The sequence below is a fragment of the Anneissia japonica genome, unplaced genomic scaffold (genome assembly GCF_011630105.1).
Source record: "Anneissia japonica isolate Jap-2015-1 unplaced genomic scaffold, ASM1163010v1 scaffold1946_len758022_cov188, whole genome shotgun sequence".
In the NCBI taxonomy this organism is placed as follows: domain Eukaryota; kingdom Metazoa; phylum Echinodermata; class Crinoidea; order Comatulida; family Comatulidae; genus Anneissia; species Anneissia japonica.
The window spans coordinates 67,337-81,181 of NW_022694730.1; the positions used below are offsets into that span (position 1 = coordinate 67,337).

Below are 13,845 nucleotides of genomic sequence, written 5' to 3' on the forward strand. Positions count from 1 at the left end.
GGGCCATGCAGCTAAGCCAAACTTCATTGTTAGTCGTCTTCTGATTGGCTATAGTTACGTAGCAACTTTTGATATAAATTCTCATTTTTGGTTACAGTTTCCCCAAATTCACGATTGCCGACAATCAAATTATGTTACAATTTAATAGTATTTACATTTTTGTGCAAAAGCCAGGTAGCCCGGATTGGTGGGTCACAGAATTGAACGTTTTAGATTCTCAACCCACGGTCTAATGGTAGACCAGAGCGGATATAAATAAATAAAAAGCGAGGTACAACAGTAGCTTTGATTAGACATTTTATATATATACACATATATATAATATATATAGGCTTATATATAAGTATCAATAAGATGGTAAGCAGCATGTGTGTGACGTGTATAAACTAATACACAGTTGACGTATTAGGAACATAATTTTATTTGGCACGAATATTTCGTCCTGAAAAATTTCCTCAACTTGAATGAAACAACAATGGAGTATAATAAAATTATGTTCCTCGTATCAATTTCATATATAGGTATATATATATATATAGGTATATAGGTATATATATATATATATATATATATATATATATATATATATATATATATGTGTGTGTGTGTGTGTGTGTGTGTGTGTGTGTGTGTATGTGTGTGTGTATATATGTATGTATATATATATATATAGGCCTATAGGCTTATATATTATATGTATACACAACTAGATAGGATAAATAATATTATTGTATATAATATTCCACTTCATATAATTAATAACAATTAACCACAATTTTAAGACCATGCCACAGTATTATGCCATGCGAAGAACGTAATATTTTTTTTATTTAGCATACCGTACCTTGATTTTTGCTGAATCAAACGTCTGTTGTGGAAGGCAGTCGGTAACATGACCAGGTATGTCTTTTATAGGCCTACAGTAGGGAATATATAGGGAATATACAAATTTGTGAAATTAAAAGGCCTACTCTCAATAAACAATGCTAGAAATATAATTTTCATTCGATTTAGGCTCTTAGGCATAGGATGGAGATAAATTTGCTAACGCTATTTATGAGATATAATGTAATAGAAATAATTCTGGTAGATCTATTTCAGAAGGACTAAACTAAAGCCCTTTTGAAAGCGAGCACCTTTGCTTCCAAGTCACAGCTTCGCCCATTAAAGTTAAACATTTTCACTGGTCATTTTCAAAGTACTGTATACCGTTTTGGCCTTGTCACTTGCTGCCCTCGTTGTAATTTAATATACAAGTTGCAAATGAAATAAATAAATAAATATAGACCCTTAACATCGGTCCTGCTCCCAGGCCCTCTTCGTTCTTGTTTTGGGTGTTAGAACCAAAATGTCTCCGATGAAGACTATGAATGACCTAGTTTACACAGACAACATTCTATACACTTTAAAGAACCCAGGACACTATTTGAATAGGAGAGGGATAAAAATAAACTTTAAATTATTAGATGGGCCTAAATGTTCGTTAAATTTTCTTTTGGATGATCCAATTATTAAAAAAGTAAACGTTCTTCTTATCGAGTCACTACGTAGCTAGTGTGTATGATCATGCTTATGTGTGGTTGAAGGATTTGCGGGTAGTATGGATACCTGACATAGGCCGCGATGTAAACGCTCCTTCTGTGGCCGATGTTACGTTATTAATATTTTCGAGTTTACATCAACGCTTTTTTAATACTTTTCATTCTCATTCAAAGAATATTTAACAAATATTACTAGGAATCATGATGAATTTATTCACCGAGGCCAAAATTAACTTCGTTTTGAAATTAGTCTACAGTTGCTGTTGTATTATGTTATTGATTGTATTAATATAAAGGTGAATTATCTCACCTTTATGATAACCTGTCGATACCAAGAACACCAGTAACGGAGCGCAGGTCTAAGACCAAGAAAACTCACCTACTGATCGAGGGCGTACCACACCGCGTATATATGGCTCTGCGTATATAGCGGTGCTGACGACCAAGCATTAGAATCAATGCTAAGAAAGGATAACCGAAGTGCATCTGAAAGGTTGCAGGTTTGTAACATTTATTTCACTCGTTAAACAAAAGAAAATTATTCAAAAAATACTGTATTTATTCAAAGTGATTGATTGTAGTTACCAAAGTCCATGGATAATCCACTTGGTCAAGTTTGCTGGATTGCATGCTCTGCTATGTAGATCCTGTTCAAGAAATCATATTAGACAAAATTATTTTGCCTTTTCCCTCCTAGAATTAGTTTTTGTAAGGCAATGTTCGTGTTATAATATTGTATGAATGTGAACTTCTGGGTCGACTAAGGACGGATGGATAGATGAATGTGTAACGACAGTAGGCCTATAATTATGGATCCGTTTTAATAATTAGAATACCAATTTACATATTAGTGTGCCACACGACGCCACTTCAGTGCTTCCCAAGCAATAATAGGCCTATTGTTTGGTAGCCAGCATATACCGGAGCAATTGTCGGGAACCAGTGGTTATTCTATGTTGAATTGATCATTGCAACATATTCAGAAGTGATATGATTTCGTAGCATGATAAATAAAATGCATTGAATTGATGACAACAACGTCTCCGTGTTGTATAAGTCCTACCTAACTCTGCAGCAATTATAGAATGAATGAATGAATGAATTAATTAATTAATAAATTAATTACTATGAAGATGATCATTATCACAACCGCTATCACCGATCTCATCAACACCACCACCGTTACAATCATCGTCATTATTTTATTAGTAACAGTGGCGTATCCAGGGGGTGCTGGGCACCCCCTTTCTAAATTGAAAAAAAAAAGTTCCGAGTATTAAAAATAAAGAGAAACTTTTTTTTTTCCTGCAATTTCCATTTTTTCGTTTCGGAGGGTGTGCTAATTGGCCAAAAATAAAATTCTATTTTTATTCAAAATCATCATTATTGGCGGGCAGGTACTACAAGGTATAAAAAAAGTCGCCTAATGGTACCAAACATTTGATCTGTTTTAATAAAACAGCATAAAACACCATGAAATCATTAAAGTTTATGGGACACCTTTTAAGCTATACACAACATCAAACCAGAACGTCTTTCTCTCAATCTTTATAGTGGACATTAGTATATGTCTAGTGCATGTGTTACGTCGTATAAATACAATCTTGTCATTTATTTTGACCATTAATTAAGGGGATTTCTTGTTTTGTGTATTTCCATAGGATTCTGATCTATATCCTACTACCTGATATCTAAGTCGCTACTTTATTCATGCTATTCTATCTTGTACATCTAACAGAAAGCTCAAAATTTAAAAACAAAGTATAGAAACATTAAATAGAGCTTCTGTAGTTTTAATTATCTGTTATTTCATGAATATAAATTGTTTTTGCATTGCAAATTATTGTTATAAATTAGTCATAATTCATCTTTAACTAATTTATATGTCAATTAAAATTCTTTTTATTTTTGACAAATTGAGTACTATAAAAACGAATTAATTAAATAGTTGTCCGAAAATGGCACGCACTTACAATTCCAAAAACTACGTTGTGAGAAACAGTTATGAATTTTAGATTTATAGATGCCCGAAAATAGCACTTGTATACAGTAGAACCCATATTTACGGGATGCGTTCGGGACCAAAAAAGTGTCCCCCTTATAATAGGGGTTTTTGGCATGGTTTCGTACCATGATTACATATATTCTTTATAATTTTATAAAAAAGGAATTATTTAAGTTCCATTTCCCGTTATAAAATACTGAAAATTTTCGCACATCATCGCCAACCATGGTGGTGCTGACGTGGTGTGGATCCTCATTTCATCAGCACTCCCTTTCCTTAATTCCTGGATACGCCACTGAGTGGTCATTATTAATTCTTATACTACTGTATAACAATAAGCATTAAAACACTTTATAATAATTAGTCAGGTGGAAAAATCTCTATAGGACAAAAGCAGAAATTTAACATTGAAAGAAAAATGATGCAGCCCTATACGTCAAAAACCTATAATTAGTGGATGATAGGCTTAAAGTTTACATTAACTTTACCGTACTGCAGAAATTGTACTATCATCATCAACATGCATTATCAACATTATTATCAAATTATTAATTTCTTTACAACAGCAGCAGAGAGCGGACATGTACCGTAGTTGTTTAAAATGTTAATAAACTATCATGAAGTAATTCACAGGCATTTAACGCCGGCGTTCACTAATATAAAAAACAACTTGGGCCTACCTTTTGAGACATACAAAACGTGGGAGGCCATAGCTGGGCCAACATTAGATTTTCCCACTCTGGCCTAAAAACATTGAGAAAACATACAATTTCCTATTAGGCCTATATTTACATACATATGTATGTATGTATGAATAAAAATAGACAATGATAGTGTAAGTTGGCCCAATCGGTTCGATCTCGGGAGTGTTTATGCAGATGCTTTTATATATATAATATAGGCCTTCAAATTAGGCAAATTTATACCTTGTTCCTCAGTTTTATTTGATATACATATACTGTATATATTAATATAATATAACATAAACAAATTAATAAATAATCAGAACAATGCTCTAATAACAACGTGTTATAATAATCGTATCAAGCATAGCTCATCACAAAGAGTTCCTTTATTTTAGTTGTTGAAAAAAAGCGTCCCTGGCGGGATTCGAACCTGCAAATTCTCGCTATCAAGTTGAGTACAAGAATATCCCCATTAGACCACAGAAACCTCATGATAGAGGCGAAGATCTAACCCCCAGGTACAACTGACTGAAACGCTAACACAGTGGAGCTGTGGTTATTAACTAGAAAAGCTTGGTTCATAAAAGTTCTCAAAGCATAGGCGTCAACGAAAAGCGTGTAGCTCGCAGCTGGGAAATCATCTGTAATTCAAATCAAATTTGCTGCGTAGCACTGTAAACACAAAACATATAACAGATAATCTGAGATTACCCTCGCTCTACTGTCGAAAGCGAAAATGAAATGTTGTAAAATAATATTTATTTAGGCTTACAGATAACGTTTGGAGCATTGTTCTTCATTCTGGCACGGCTATACGCATATTAAGCGATAAGGACCATTCAACTGCAGACACAACAGAATATAACTAGAAATTGCAAATTGCAAGTGAAGTGCTGCGAAGTACAACTGCATATAAATGTTCTTCGAACAAAATTATTTATGCGAGTCAAATGAAAATAATGAATAATAAAACTATAACAAATAATATGAGACACGACCCATTGTCTATATTAGAACACTTCTCATTGGGTAACAAAGTCTTAATTTTTCATTTTTGTCAAAAAGTGTCTATAGTGTGGTGAATTATGGTTTTTTTTAATAAAGTTTCAAAAATTTCTATGTATGTGGAAGTTGATTACCAAAGGTTACAATTTTTATTTTGAAGACTGCATGGTATAGGGCGGGTTTTCTAGGGGCGAGTTGACTGCCAAAGAGTGTTGCCAAAGTGCGACCAGCGTGTTATTTGATCACAAGTGCGAGACATATCACAAGTGTGAGCCAGCGAGCCATGACGTCACGACAATAGATAGAGACGTTAGCCAGTTGTGCGAGGTATCGGCTGAGATTTGTGGAGTACAATTCCAAAAACAACTATAGGTCTACAGGGGCGGATCCAGCCTGCCAGAAAAGGGGGGGGGGCGCAGCCTGCGAGCGAAGCGAGCAGCCTTAGGCTGGGGGCCAGGGGGCCGCCTAGGGCCCCCGGCGAGGTCCAGGGGCAGAGCCCCTGATGGGGGTGGAAGGGGGAGAAGCCCCCTTGAAGCCCAGCACATTTGAGGAATATGAGTTTGCATTAAGTCAATTTTGACTATCTAGCATGGTATAGTAGTTTTCAGTAACAAATAAAAAAAAAATTTTAAAAAAATGTCTTTTAAAAGAAATTTTAATATTCAGGGTAGTCGCAATATGCAACTATAAAATGTGTCATTAAAATAATAATTCATCTACTCACAGCTTTGAAAATTCAAGGTTTTCCCCTCTTGAAAACGGTCAGGTAAATTGTTCTCATGTCTTATTTTATGTGTGTTTACATACATAAACAAATTGAGTAATTGCATACGATTTTTTCCATGAATCAATAAATACCAAAAAAGAAAGGGGGGTCCGGGGAAAATTTTGATTCTTAGAAGGCGGGAAATAAGCTTTCCCGACTTCTGAGGTGTCTTTTAATTACTTTTTATTTCTTCAAAATTTAATTTTTCCCCTCTTGAAAATGATTTAATGAATCAATGAATTCCGAAGAAAAAGGGTGTCCGGGTTACCCCGGAAATATTTCGATTTCTAGAATGCGGGAAATGAGCTTTCGTGACTTCTGAAATGTCTTTTAAATGACTTTTTAAGTTCTTCAAAATTTAAGGTTTTTCCCTCTTGAAAACGGTCAGGTAAATTTTTCTCATGTCTTATTTTATGCGTGTATACATACATAAATAAATGAGTAGTTGCACGCCTATTCTTTTTTCCATGAATCGATAAATCCCAAAAAAGAAAGGGTGGTCCGGGGATTACCCCCTGGGAAAATTTTGATTCCTAGATGACAGGAAATAAGCTTTCCCGACAATGGAAGTATGTTTTAATGACGTTCTTCAAAATTCTAATTTTCTTACTGTAACATAAAAAAAAAAAAAAATCAGCTCACGGGTCCTGCAAAGTTAGGTCTAGAATTTTTTTTCCTTTTTTTTTTGTTGGCCAAGGGAGGGGTCAGGACGCATTACCCCCTCCCCCAGATCCGCCAATGTTAATCGCGAGAAAATTTAACCCGGTTGAGGACTGGATAAACATTCTCTTTCCCATCCTTCGCCTCCTTCCCTCTTTCATTTCTTGCATTTCTTTCCAATCATACACTGCATTTCTTTCCAATCTAAACACTGTGGGTGAAAGCTTTTTTTTCCACAAAAAAATAAGGGGAGGGGCGTACTCCCCTTACATCTAATCCCCATTCTAATATTTAACAAAGGGCCCAGAAATCAATTAAGCCAATCAGCTGTTGAATGTATAGGTCTCAAGTCACACACCCCAATGGCAATAAATCGTGCTTTATTTAGGCTAGCTAGGCTAGGCCTAGCCTAGCTTAGATGAGACCCTAGCGCCCCGCCTAGGGCCTAGGCTAGCCTACCTACAGCATTGAAGATCACCAGTGTTTAATTATTGAATATAAAAGTTCTATTGAATTAAAGTATATGCCTTTTTCACGAATCGGTAGACATATTGAAGTGATGACAAACATTGCGAATCAGCGGTGCGTAACCAACAGAAATAAGATAAGCTTTTGGGCTGATTTTCTGACATCATGTTATATAAAAAATCATAACTCCATAACGGGTCGTCGTATCCAAAATATTTTTCCAGCAAAATGTTCTTAAAAGATTAGTCTATACCACTATATGATTGAAAAAAAATTGAAAAATGTTTTTGACCTCAGAAATCACGATGGAAAAAGAAAAGTCTATCTTAGTAGTGTATTAAAATAGGCCTATGCATTACAGTGCAGTAGCATAGGACTTTTGTGTTGTTACTGTTCCAAGTAGCGATAATATACAGATTCCTCTTACTATAAAGTACAAGTTATGTTTTATAAAGAGGTATAGCATAGTAAATCATGTTTTTAACACAGGAAACTCTCATATGGTAACTCAAACAATGCTAGTTCGTACTATTACTAGTACCACTGCACTGTAATGCAAATACATATTTTAATACACTACTGAGATAGGCTTTTCTTTTTAAATCTTGATTTCAGAGGTCAAAAAAATTTTTCAATTTTTTTTCAATCATATAATGGTGTAGAATAGTCTTTTAAGAACATTTTGCTGGAAAATTTTTTTGGATACGGCGCTCCGTTATGGAGTAATGTTTTTTAAAATAACATGATGTCAGAAAATTAGCCCAAAAGCTTATCTTATTTCTGTTGGTTACACACCGCTGATTCGCAATGTTTGTCATCACTTCATGATGTTAACCGATTCGTGAAAAAGGCCTATTAAAATGTTCTACCAGATTGAACGATCAAACTATCATTTGTTGAGAGAGATAACGTTACATGCCATCCTGTAATGTTGGCGAATGTCTAGGGAATCATCTTAATAATTCAACACTCACTGCATGTGGAGAGCTAAAAACTAGCTACAGTGTACTTTTGGGCTGTGATACCATCTGTGCAGGGATCGTCTCAAAAAATCCGTTTTAAAGAAAATGGTTTTTCTTGCTAATTTTTCTGCAATAATGCCAGTCTTGGAAAATGACGTCACGCACATTCTGGCACTTCATTGGGTGATGGTGACGTAATGCCATTTACCGTACCTTTAGCAAATTGAAGTAGAAATACGGTACCGTATCTCTAGCCACGGCGTAAAATTTTAGATTTTCTTAGCTATACTACTTTATAATTTAGGCCTATTCACTTGTGTCTATCATCATACAACTTCTGTTTAGGCAAAAACTATAAACACACTTACTTGTTCTGAGCTTTTTTGCATGCCATAATACTACTGGAGGCCAAAGACAAGGAAACAACGAAGAAAAACCAGCTCACATACATGACTGTATAACTTATGCCATACGGTACCTGAGAAACAATATGAAATCATAGGATGCGATTACGGTGCATGCTTTCCGGAATGTCATCATGAAAGGCATTAAACACCGCGTGATCGGAATAATTGGTGGTTTGAATGCAAGCAATCACTTGTGAGGCTAATCTTATACTTTTATAAGCCTACTCTGTTATAGGCCAAGCAGTTTGTTGATTAAGAACTCAGTATTAAGGATTGTTGTTTTAGATTTCTTTGTTTTTTAAATGAATTGTTAAGATCAAATGGTTAATTACTGTATATAACAGTTTCGTCTTTAGTTTGGTTTCATCAGATAGGCCTATGCGAAAATTTATGCTTTCGCCGGAGACATTCCGTGGTTTTACGTAATGTGTGGTTCCAGCTGTCGTCCAAGAGTTAATTAATCGTATACTGTATGCGAGTTGCGTAACGACGAGTCATGTGGCCCGGGGGTCAGAAAATGTTGGAGCCCATCAGTATATTTTCATAAATCAACTTTTGTTTTCACCCACAGAATAGGCATAGGCCTATTTGATAAAATCAATAATTGTGCATCGTCATTCATTTAATATTTTTGGTAGGCCTATCTTATATTGGTTGAAGCTCCATCTATTTTTGTTTATTTATATCATTTATTACCAAAAATTTACCGAAGTAGACCAACAATAATCAGGCATGATTTGGGCCCCATTGACTGAGGGCCCGGGGCTTCCCCTTCTCCGAGAGCTCACGACCTTTACGCCAGTAATAATATGTTTTCTTATACTAATTTTTCGAGTCCGTTTTGTAGTTCTGCCAGGTCAGATAAGCCGATTTATAAAATTTGTTAACAGATGAATTTCTACTTGCTCGTGTTTTGATTCACGTGTCTTAAATAAACATAACATGAATATGAATGAGGCAGCGGATTTTTTTTTCAAAGGCCAAGGAAGCAGCCGGCTGGTCCAGTTTTGGCCGGACCAATAATTCACCAATCAATATCGTTTGTACAGTGCCAAAATTGTCATTTTAACGACCGTCGAACTACCGTCATACGACACAGTGAGTGCCCGCGGCTTAAGCTAACCATACGTTATATAATAGAGAGGAAAATAAAAAAAAATAGAATCGCAAGCGAAACTTCTGTATTCTCTCTGTACAGTACATTGTTTGCTCACAAACAAGATGAGTAACTGAAAATCAATCAATAACGAATATACTTGACTTTAGCAATGTCTCAACACAAATACTAAATTATCACAACATTGTAACTATGCATTTCCTTATTAAAGATCGACTTTATACTAGCAAAACTAAGCCTGGCCATGTATGAATTATATTATCATAAAGTGTTCAATCAATAATTATTCTCACCGAAGGAGTCCGTTACTGTGAACACCAATGCTATAAATAACGATCTGCCTGGAGTATTATACAAAATAGACGTACGAAGTCTAAGTTTAACATCGTCTATCGTCTAATTTGAACGATGATCATTATTAACGTTCAAAACATACTCAGTAAACGCGTGTTCCAAAGTACACAGTCAGGGTATGCACAGGACTTGCCGTACCATGTCGTGCCATGAAAACCACGTACACACACGCGCACGTAAGTTGCTTCCGCGTCGGTTTCTACGCATGCGCATTCACATATCACGAGTTCATGAGCGCTCATTATAATAAAAGGGGAAATCCAACTCACAAGTTCCTCTTAGTGACATTCGAAAAATACTCTGTATGGTACGGTTTTAGTTGTTAAATTGAAAGATGATACTCTCTTCTTTCTTCCCTTTCGCTGCAAACCTGTCTCACCCAATACTTCCGTATTTTAATCGTCTTTGCTTTTGTCTTCGAATTATTAAGATTCTTATATTTTAATAAAAGAATGTGTCTTAGATTAATATTTGGTATCTTGTAAATGCCACTAAAATAAAAATCGCAGTTATTCGATCTTGCAGCGGAAAGTAGAGCGATTTTTTATTTGCCGTGAAACATTTCGGTTTGCGCAAATATATTCGCTAGTGAAAAGAGGAAGAAGCAAATTATTACAATAGCCTATACATGGGGCGCTAAAATAATCTCAATTACCTCGATGGTAAACATAGTGATTTATATATTGTCTTGTTGCTTTAGGGATGTGAAACTTCAAATGTTATATGTAGTGACTGTAGGCCTACATATTATTATTGTTTTATGTAAAATATTAATTTTATTTAAATTTGTATATCATTCTTGTAAAATGTTACTTTTTATTTATTTTTTATTTGTATTCCTTTTTTAAATTAAAATTTGTATAAAGAATTATAATGTATGTTGTAAATCACATGCAACTCAGTGTTAAGTTTACTGCTATTTGTGATCAAAATAAAATAAAATGAAAAAAATTAATGAAGCATGCAAGGACGGTGCATACTTCATTTGGTCATCACTTGGTCATCGGTGCGATGACCAAAAAATACGGTTGAGTGTTTTATTTACAAATACTGTCGAAATGTGTGCTTATAGCGTCTGCGAATATTGGGCCTACAAACAGAACGGTACATTTTGAAAGTTGGGGGGCATTTGATAAGGTAATACATCTAGTATGCTAGCACAGCGAGTATCAGGCTGGGGACCAAGAGGCCGCCAACCCCCCCCCCCCGGTGGTGGTCCGGTGGAAGATAAGTATATTTTACGAAGTTTGGTGAATTGGATTAGTTATTTTATAGGCATCAAGCTAGGGTTCATAATTGTTGTGTTTGTGTTTTCCGAACAAAGCGAATTGCTTCCACGATCACAATGAATTATTCAAACCTAGGAAATGGTACCGTACTCAACTACAATGGCGCCGGTTCAAGAAGTCGAGATAGAGGGGGAATGAAAGGGACTTGCACAGATAGAGTGTCCATGATCTGCCTCAGCCCCAACATGTTTGGGGCTGAGGTAAGATAAAATTATAAAATATGGCACATTAGATGGCCGGAAATGGCTCTCTCAGATTTAAATTTGAATATAATTATTATAATAATCTTTTTTTAATGAGTTGAATAGCTCTAAGCTGATTGGTTAAGATGCTTGCCTTCTGATCCCCGGGTCCTGGGTTGAATTCCTGTCACAAACAGTAAAGAATTTATGATTCCATAATAGAATAAACTATACGCAGCATAAAGTATACTGTACCTTTATAAACATGTTCTTTGAATAGTATATATTCAGTGGAACAAGGCACCTTTTACTACCTGACCTATGGTATAATGGTCGGGTCTGCTAACCTTGTTGTAGCCTCAGGCTCTGCAATTCTACCGCTGAAAATAATTTCAAGTTCAACGTTGTAAAACTACTAATAACTGAAATTTGCAGCTTTTTGAAACCTACTATTTATACAGTGTAATAAGACATTATTATTCTTACCTCTACAACAAAAATCACGTCGTCCAGGCAAATATTGTCTGAGAAATCTCAGTTTTTCATAAACGCCCAATTAGATTATCAAATTTAAAATGTCGTGCCTCTATGGGCGTTCCGACGACCAAAGTAAGCCAATGAAATTGATTTTTAGATGACATGAAAGCTTTATTTACCCAGTCAGCAGCATGCTAGTAGAGTCATTTTCATGAGATCCGTGACTAATTTTAGGATACAGTACCTTTTTTTCTCGATGGATTTGGCAAACTGGACCAATTTAAATAAAATATAGCTCCTATATACCTCCCAGATATGGGGGGGGGGGGGTGTATAAGAGACAGGTAGTGACTGTAGGATGGCCGCCTGTTGATTTGGACACTTGTATCTCTTAATTTAAGAAAAGATTTTAACTTTCCATAAGACGATCCGTTGTTGAGAAACATTGGCGTTTTTCACTTTAATAGATCTGGTCCCAACTTTGAATATATGCCATTCAATTTTAATTGATTTGATCAGCCTGCGCTTGCATGTGGCTAAAGACAACTACACATAGATAATATATCTGTAATATGAGGGGTATATACCCACTTATATAGACGCAGGGTGACCTCGAAAATCACAAAAAATTTGCATCGTTAAACAAAGCAGCTAATTTGAGTGCAGATAACTTCAAAAGGGAAGGGATAACTGTTAATCTAATGCCATATTTGTAAAATATGGCAAAAATAAGTTAGAATACCAAGTTTGATCCTGATAGCTATTACCAATCTCGAGTTATAAGCTTCCAAAGTTGAAGTAAATTGCGTTTGCAGATCTTGAAGAACCACGCCCCATATTTTTGAGGAGTCATCTCGAAAACTACATATCCTATGAGGCTAATTTTTTTTTGTTGGTTTAGCATACAGTGCATCATTTTTATGGAGTTTCATAAAAATCTGAGACGGTCATATAGGAATTCCTTTTTAATCTGGTTGATTTGACATGGAATGACCCTGCAATAGGTCAAAGGTCAGAATGTATTGTTTCCGGTCACTATTTGAATATTTTTTTTTCATTAGGACGAATATAAACATGAATCTCCTGAACAATTTGCAATCAATTGTGAGTCTCTATGACCAGTAGTTACTGAGATATGACATTACAAAGTCAAAGGTCAAACTTTCCAAAAACCGCATTTCCCTCTATTCTTTGATAAAAAGTTGTATTACAACATATTGTGAACAATTTGAGACCAAAATCAAATCTCTCTGACCAGTGGTTATCGAGATACAAGCATCCAAATCAACAGGTGGCCATTTTGAAAAACGCCCCCAAACCGGACTTGCCCCCCCCCCTCAATATCTGGGAGGTATATAGGAGCTATATTTTATCTAAATTGGTCCATCTTGCCAAATCCATCGAGAAAAAAAGGTATCCTAAAATTAGTCACGGATCTCATGAAAATGACTCTACTATTAGAGCTGTCTCTTATACACATCTAGATGTGTATAAGAGACAGGTCCTACACCACAAAAGGTTAAAGGAGTTGTATGATGATAGTAGCATATATGAAAATCAAAGTTAATTTGAGGCACACCCCCTTTACGTCGAATTGCCGGGAAAACGAAAAGGGAATTTGAGTCTCAAAACTTCAGGTTTTTCTATTCACAAGGCCGGAGGGTGCAAAAAATAAAAATTTACGTCGAATTGCCACTACAGGAAAGTGAATGAATTGGCGAGTCTCAAAATTTCAGGTTTTTCAGTTCACATAGATATCTATATCACAGGATTTTTTTTTAAATCTGGTTGATTTGACATGGAATGACCCTACAATAGGTCAAAGGTTGGAATGTACCATTTCCGGTCACTATTTGAATATTTTTCAATTAAGACGAATATAAACATGAATCTCCTGAACAATTTGCAATCAATTGTGAGTCTCTA

The 13,845-nt window shown here is 35.4% G+C and overlaps 1 protein-coding gene across 3 annotated transcripts in view; it reads right to left on the reverse strand.

The window, feature by feature from the left end:
* Nucleotides 1–12,058, reverse strand: part of LOC117101198 (ribonuclease T2-like) — a 23,660-nt gene extending 11,602 nt beyond the window's left edge. The window contains exons 1-6 of one of the 3 annotated variants that reach the window (XM_033241105.1): nucleotides 11,929–12,058; nucleotides 11,698–11,822; nucleotides 8,462–8,571; nucleotides 4,227–4,290; nucleotides 2,127–2,188; nucleotides 845–917 (exon numbers count right to left, since the gene is read on the reverse strand). In XM_033241105.1, coding sequence (XP_033096996.1) covers nucleotides 845–917; nucleotides 2,127–2,188; nucleotides 4,227–4,290; nucleotides 8,462–8,571; nucleotides 11,698–11,709 — 321 coding nt within the window. In that variant the 5' untranslated portion in view covers nucleotides 11,710–11,822; nucleotides 11,929–12,058. Of the gene's footprint in view, nucleotides 1–844; nucleotides 918–2,126; nucleotides 2,189–4,226; nucleotides 4,291–8,461; nucleotides 8,572–9,207; nucleotides 9,277–11,697; nucleotides 11,823–11,928 lie in introns of those variants that run through there. The other 2 variants (XM_033241106.1, XM_033241104.1) reach the window with 2 other exon arrangements.
* Between the last annotated feature and the right edge of the window lie 1,787 nt (nucleotides 12,059–13,845).